Below are 7,770 nucleotides of genomic sequence, written 5' to 3'. Positions count from 1 at the left end.
ATTCTTCAGAACAGAAACAGTGGGCGTTGGGTTTCCAATACTGGACCTGGTTTAAAACATTTTCAAAACTGCTGCCTTTAAAGACTCGGCGACGATTGGTGTTAACAACCTGTAAACTTATATTTTCTAAAATGGATTGTGTTGGCAGTGGTCCACGACCATAATCTAAAAAAAAGTCACGTTTGACATTAACATAAATATATATACAGACGAACAAAACGTCTGTACTGGCATGAGGACATATAAAAGCAACGATGTATTTGCATACCAGCTTTACAAATCCATTTATTAAAAGTGAAACACCCCAACCGATGCATCTTTACATGCTGCATAAAACCTATAATAAATACAACGTTGCACACACATGCCACAAGGCGAGTGCCACTTGCATCTCCCCTCCCCTTTTTATTGCTTGGTGACGGACTTATTTGTTACTTCCTGCCATAAACATATATTTATAGTCACCACCACAACCACCACCGCTTTAAGAGACAGCAAACCCAAAAAAACCTCCAATAAAACATCGCTTGTCAGCCTAAAGCTTGCGCGCGTGGTTGGTATGCTGGGGGGGGTGGGGCCTGTGGGGGTGAGGGGGTAGGGGGGAGGGGGAGGGTGAGAGGGGAGGGGTGAAAGGGGGAGGGGGACACCTGCCCCGAGGCGGGTGCGGCCGAGCGAGGGAGGGGGGGGGTTGCCGCGGTTGCCGGGGGACCCCGCGCGCGCGCGCGCCACGCGTGGTGACGTATCGTTGGTGTAGCGAGGGTTTCCCTGGGCGCGCGGGGTAAACACGCGTGACGCGCGCGCGAGGGGGAGGGGCGGGTGGGGTGGGGGGGAGTCACGCGCCGCGTATATAAAAGGGTGACGCAAGGGGCGCGCGCTCCACATCCGAAAGCCGGCAGCAGTTCGCGTTGCGCTGCCGCCGCCGCTGATGATGATGAACCACATCGCGGCTCCTCGCCTCTCGCTCTGAGTCTCTCGTTTGCTATCGCCAGACGACTCTGATCGATTTGCCAGACTCGAGTTTCTAGAGTTTTTATTATACGTCCCTCGATTTATTCGTCGTCGTCCTACCAACCCTCTCTCTCGTCGGCGGCCGCAGGCAACCGGAGGATTTCTTCGCTCCAACGAGAAGTTTTACGGGGATTGTTACATCGGCCGAAGCAGGTGTGTATTTGGATGCGTTCGCGTGTGTTCTTGTACGGTGTGTGTGTGTTCGTATCTTGTGTAAGGACCGTATGGGAATGCCATTGATGGAAACGTGTTTGCGCTGTATGCCAGCGCTGTTCATTGAGCTGAATAGAATGCTATAAGCATCAACCCCTACGTTAGTCGGGGTTGTACGCTTCTTTAACTCTGGTGGCTCCACAACAACACCCACAGGCCTCAGACGGGCTTCGGTTGTTATCGACACGTACAATGCAGGCATTGTAAGGCGTCCGATGTGCTGCTGATGCTGCTATCTCGTAGTGGCATTGAGTGTACGTGCATGTAACTGCAGGCGAATGCGGCAGCGTACGAACTCTTGGCCCGCAGTGTTCCAGCCTTGACACGAGTTACAACAACAGCGTTCCGATCTCTCTCATGCTACGGCGTTTCCCAATCGCACGTCAATTTTATATTGCACAGGCAGTGTGCTTCGCCTTGTGTGTGCGTGTCTGCGTCTTGTGTGTCCGCCTGTGCGCGCTGTAGTAAGAGTCCTCGATGTACGATGTTATGTAGTTTGCATTGCCTGTATGACAATGATGATGAATTCGTGCGCTATAAGTGTGTGTGTGTGTCCTATGCAGAGGTGTGGACTCGAGTCATGTGACTTGGACTCGAGTCAGACTCGAGTCATGAATTTGATGACTTGCGACTCGACTTGGACTTGCATAACAATGACTTTGTCCCACCTATGAGATGTGGACTCGAGTCATGTGACTTGGACTCGAGTCAGACTCGAGTCATGAATTTGATGACTTGCGACTCGACTTGGACTTGCATAACAATGACTTTGTCCCACCTCTGGTCCTATGTATGTTATGGCTAGCTGGTGCTGTGTGTTTGTGTACGTCTTGTATATAGCATGTGCTATGAGCGTGCGTGTGTCCTATATCGTGTGCTGCGCTGTATGGCTTGTAGCTTAGACTGACAGCTTGTGAGCATTTTACCAGCTTACGTCCAATGTATGCGTTCGAGTGTGTGTTTTACACACCTGCTAACACTTACGTTCCATGCGTGTGCGCTTTATGCACGTTGTGAACTTGTACGGTACGTGCAGTAGCCCGGCAAAGGCTTAGGCTGTAACACAAGCCGCCGGTAGCGTGACCGCACGCACTCGTCATGCGCGCTTGATTCATTCGTACAAACGACAGCGCCCGTGTCGGCATGGGCAGGAGCCGCAGCCAAGCAAGCAGCCTTTGACAACCCCAGTGCTGCTGTACGAGGCTATTGCTAACGTTGAGCGGTGGATTGACAAAGGGCTGAGAAAATAGAGGAATAAATAGATACTGCGCTCCAGCGACGGGAATGCGTGGAAGAGAGGGGCCTTCGGGCTCGCAGCTGCGGTCGAGAGTGTTCATTACACTGGTGGGGTGTGCTTGGCCCACGTGTGGGTGTCAGCTACTGATAATAATGAGAGCTCTTAGTTGAGAGCGTGAGTGATGCATGTCGTGTCATTGCATCATCATCAGTATTATTAGTGCACATTCATCACAATGAGCACGTGATGAGGCAATGCTTCTGAATTAGCGCTCTACTCTAAACACGTTAGAATACCTTTGGAGTTTGAGACACACTCCACTGTTTTAACTTTTAGGCTGGTGTTTCCAAGACGAAGTGTGCAAAACGTTTATAAAGCGTGTGTCACAGGGTTACATTTAGTGTGTTCCATTGCACCCTTTTTGCCAATCGTGTGCAATGTGCTTTCCAAAAACTACTTTTTAACGCCAACCTTAATTCCAACACTAATTGCAATACAGTTGCCCACACAGCAATGAATGATTCTCAATGCTAAATGTATTCCGCATCATCTCTCCAGCTGCGAAAGAGATGCACGTGTTTGTCTGTGCGGGCTCTCGCCTGCTCCACAGAGCAGTAATTGACCGAGTGACCCCATTGACTCGCCAGACAGAGAGGCTGCTGCCGTGCGTCCTGCTCTGCCTGACCATGCTGATGATGCTGCAGCCGTTCGGTTTGCACGTGCCCGTGTGCGGGGACGGCGCGCTGGCCGGCCGGCCCTGCACCTCGCCTGATGCTGCCTTCGGCGTGGACGACATCGCCGGACTATTCACGGGACCAGTGCTTCATTTCTCCACGAGTGGCGAGTCCACGCTATCCCATCTTCCTCATTCTCATCACCAGCAGCACCACCAGCAACAGCACCATCAGCAGTTCAACGGCAGCTACAGCACGAACAGCGGCACCACAGGTGCAGCAGCATCAGACTCCGTGCCGTACACCGCCACGTACGGACAGCTGAGTCCAGTTGGGAGCCTTTCGTATTACGGGCAACTGTCTGTCGGAGATGTACGGGACGTGGAGCCGATGTCCCCACAGAGCCCCGTCGACTTCAAGAAGCCTGGCAAAAGCAAGGTGCGTGACACGCCGGGGATGCGATTTCCCAGCCTAGTTTTACAATGTCGCCTTTTGCCCTCTTTGCTTGTGTGCTTGCCTCCCTGCCTGCGTGCCTGCACACCCTGTGAATGTATGCTTTATTTAGCTTGCACGTAACTGTGCAATGGAGTGTTTGCACGCCTCACAAGAGCTGTGGGAATAATGCTACACGCCGGCAATAGCTAACGTGACATTACCACAAGCCAGCCGATAACTTGCAGTGTGTAATGAGTATTAAAGAGCACTGCAAGACAATGCGTGCTTTGGGGCTGCTAAGGTTGAATGCCAAGTGCTACATGAGGGCACACGTAAGGTAGGCTTTTAATGTGTAATGCTAGTAAGGACACATCTTCTCTCCAGAGTGTGCTGGTGAAATCTCCAGTGACAGGCAGGTGTGGTGACAAAGACATTTTCCAGGGTGGGCAGTTACCTTGTCAGGAGATGCAATGAATCATACTATTTATTTGCGTTCAAAATGGCTTTAATTTGCTTTTAAAGATCGTCCCATGTTGCTTCATAAAACATAGAAAATTCCTCCAGTGATGGTTTATATGCAACAGATCGAGCAATGACCGCCACTTTCTCTCGTTGGGTTTTTTCAGGGTCTCGCGAATGAGGACGATCGGAAGAAGCGGCGGCGGGAGAGGAACAAAATCGCGGCTGCGAAATGCCGCAGTAAAAAGAAGGAAAAGACGGAGACATTGGCTCAGGTCAGCAGAAGGCCATAAAAACCTCGTACATATACACCAAACCTGGGAGGAACTATCATTATACCTAAAACAGTATTGGTAGTTTAAATTACATTTACGCTGTGTGACTGAAATGAATTCCAAATGATACAATTTCAACTGTAATCGACCCTAAGCCTGACACACAGGCACAAACTTGTCTTACATTCAGTTGAGGGATAATTGAGACGATAGCATTTTTCAAGGTGAGATCCTCGGTAATACGTTATAATTAATGGAGTAAGTGTAGGAAACAGATTTTTGTTGTGTGCCAGTACAGGGACTTCACTAGAGGGAGCTCTAGAGAGCCCCTCTAGAAGGTACTTCCCTTTTCCAATTTGCCCAGACATCTTGGAAGAGATGAGAGTACCCAAACTTTACCCTGCCACACACAAACTGTCAATCGACTAACTGCTGAGTGGCCAGAAATGTGTCAGGAATTTAACAAACTTGTCCATTGTTACTTATACATTTAATGGTGTTTTAATTCATGGTCTCCATACTTGCAGGAGTCGCAGCGATTGGAAGGTTACAACTCGAACCTGCGGTCGCAGTTCGAAGCGATGCTCGGGGAGAAGCAGCGCCTGGTGCAGCTCATCAACATGCACCGGCCATCATGCATTGTGCATGCAAGCAGCACGTCCCCTGGCGTTGAGCCAACGCACCACAGCAATGCTCCGTGACAACGCCACGCCATGCGGCCACGATAAGATGCCGTGGGACAAAACAGAGACTCGAGACAATAATGGCTAAATTGCAATTTTGAAATTAGGGGAAATGGAACTTAAGCCAACATTTTTGAACAGGAAAAAGAAAAGGGTCCTCTTCCTCTTTGCCTTTACAAGAATAATTATCAGCAGCCACTCTCCATTGTGCCCTGATGCAAAGTGTGGCACTGAAATGGCATTGGGGAGTGTATCAACCCAATTTAATCCCTGCTTTGGACTGTTAAATTGCCTCTGGCCAATACTACACCCACTGCTAACCCGGCGTCAACATATTAATATTTGACACCACGATTCTGTGAAAAGCTGTGTGGTGTTGACCTATCGCAGAAGTGAAGAAGAAAAAAAGAAGACAACTATGAAATTTAGCTGAAAAGCAAAGTCCAACTTGTCGAAATGTAGAAAGAACTCTGCTTTGTGAAGAAGCAATCCAGCCATGAGAATTTGCACTAATTATGATTTCACACAGTTATCGTGCTCCGTCAAGAATGTAGTGCTGCGTGCATACTGTAGCCGTAGGTTGTTTCCTGTTTGTGGTGTCTTGTTCATCAAGCTGCCATGTGTGCGGATTTCAAAACGTCACAAGTACCAAGAAGCCCTCTACTTTATCTGTCCGTCTTAATAGACTTTGCCCAATTAAACGGGAAAATGCATTTAGAAATCGAGAAACACGCAGCACATCACACACCTGTATTCAGCTAAGAATGTATGCGCTAAAGCCAATTGAAAGGTTTTTATTCTAAACTTTTTTTTAAATACATGACCTTGGCTAATGTTTAAGTATTACATATAGGTGTTTCAGTTTTGTGTACAGTATTAAGTATAGACATTGTCAGATTTGTATAACATGGCATGCATAGCATTCTATTGAAACAAACATAGGATTGTTTATGGCTATACATTTTTTATCGTTAATTTGTCAATTACATTCACTATTACATTTTGTATCAAAAGAAATAGCATTGTATACGCTGCCAACGAGTCAACGTACTTATTCACATTGTTACACAATAGGTACTGCATTTAATGTATATATAAATACGTCAAAAATATATACTTTTTAAAATATAGCTACGTTTGGTGTTTGTGTCGTTGATTTAAATAGTGGCACTTTTAAAGATGGTGTTTTTTTATTATAAATATGAAAGACATTCACATATATGCGAAATGCTATTAGACATTTCCTGCACAGAGGAAATGTGTCGGACATTATATACAGCATACCATATTCTTCGGATTATCAGATGCACAATTCCCCCTTGTGTTTTTTTTTAAACCAAAGTTATTATCTGGAAGGTGGTTGTGTGACCAATTTTGTATGATTATATTGGCAATGGGCACAAATGTGGGGTGCATCTTACTTTTCAGAGCATCTAATAATCCGGAGAATACACTAATACCTTTTATTAATTCATGCGTTCCGATGAAATGAGAGCAGGGGGAGAAAGTGAATGACAGTGACATTTAAAATTAGAAGTCGTTATTGCCTGTCTGTTCAGTTTGTCATAAAATATCATTACATTTGGTGATGGTTATTGCAGTGGCAACAGTATTGGCAGCACATGATCAGAACAATGGATAAAATAAAACCAACAGCACGTTATATTTTTCAATGGGAACGTCATGCATAATATGGGCAGGAGTATGCTATATGCCAATAGTCCCCTCGGTGTAGTCTACTTGTGGTCTGCAAAGCATTGTGGTCTGTGGAACGGTTGCAGATAGATTTTGTTCTCTCCCAAAAAAATAGTTTTTTACTGAATGGTGGTCCACGAACAGTTTTTGAGGAACAACAGTGGTCTGGCGGGGTCCAGAAAGGTTAGCAACCACTGCCATATGCATGATGTATGAGCATCCATACAAATACATGCTGAGTGTGGGGTGGTACATGCCTGCAATGGAGCACTTTGGAGGCATGGTTTGGTGAATTGCATACGGTATTTGTGAAACTCTAAAACCCACTGGGACTGCGAGGAGACAAGCATATGCAGTATAGCAAGTAGATCCATAAAACAATATCTCCGGATCTTTGAATGTTTGTGGGGTTTCTCAATATATTGCGGTTTCTTCCGAACATGTGAAACGCTACTTAAAAAGGATCAGCTCAAACATCAGTGCAAGAAGACCCTTGTGAAAACCTTAAAGATGGGACATTACAAACTCCAGTCTTACAGTTCTTACAGTTCATTGTTATGTATGTTGAACTTCTTTCACACCGTATTTAGCCAACTGTCATAATTGGAGGTGCGGGGAAGGACAACAAACTAAATACAAAAACTACTCAATAAATTATTTTCAGTCTATATTTAAAAGCGCATAGCTCTAGTGGCTTCCGAATATCGGAAAGAAGAGCATTCCAGACGGTCGCAAAGTGCATCTGAAAGCTCGCGATGCAGTGACCGTCTTTGTTCGATGGTTATCCTAAAGTCGCTGCAAGGATGACCGGAGTTCGCTTGATGGTTTATACTCCTTAACGAGATCAGCAAGGTATTGTGGTTCATTTGTGAAAATGCACTTTATGTGTAATGAGTACGACCTTCTGCCAGGTCTGCTCATTCTGACATCCTTGTCCCTAACTATCTTCACGCACCCTCCGATGCCACCCTCCACATGTGTCCGAATCATTCCCTGTGGGTTGATGATTGTTTTAATTAGGGTGAATGCATAGTCGTCCATTTGATATTAGCACAATCAAAACAGATAGCTGTTCAACTGGCTGAAGGGGT

At 46.4% G+C, this 7,770-nt stretch overlaps 1 protein-coding gene across 2 annotated transcripts; it reads left to right on the top strand.

Moving 5' to 3' along the window:
* The first annotated feature begins 859 nt into the window (after nucleotides 1-859).
* On the top strand, nucleotides 860-6,112 carry LOC144933539 (uncharacterized). Of its 2 annotated transcripts, none has more exons than XM_078858429.1 (4): nucleotides 860-1,161; nucleotides 3,110-3,570; nucleotides 4,194-4,301; nucleotides 4,829-6,112. In XM_078858429.1, the coding sequence occupies exons 2-4, from the start codon at nucleotides 3,145-3,147 to the stop codon at nucleotides 5,000-5,002; spliced, it is 708 nt and encodes a 235-aa protein (XP_078714555.1). In that variant the 5' UTR covers nucleotides 860-1,161; nucleotides 3,110-3,144; the 3' UTR covers nucleotides 5,003-6,112. The 2 variants fall into 2 exon arrangements, with proteins under 2 accessions (XP_078714555.1, XP_078714554.1); XM_078858428.1 differs by having other exon boundaries at nucleotides 3,106-3,570.
* The last annotated feature ends 1,658 nt before the right edge of the window (nucleotides 6,113-7,770 follow it).

The sequence above is a fragment of the Lampetra fluviatilis genome, chromosome 7 (genome assembly GCF_964198595.1).
Source record: "Lampetra fluviatilis chromosome 7, kcLamFluv1.1, whole genome shotgun sequence".
Lineage (NCBI taxonomy): Eukaryota > Metazoa > Chordata > Hyperoartia > Petromyzontiformes > Petromyzontidae > Lampetra > Lampetra fluviatilis.
This window is presented reverse-complemented; position numbering and strand designations above follow the sequence as displayed.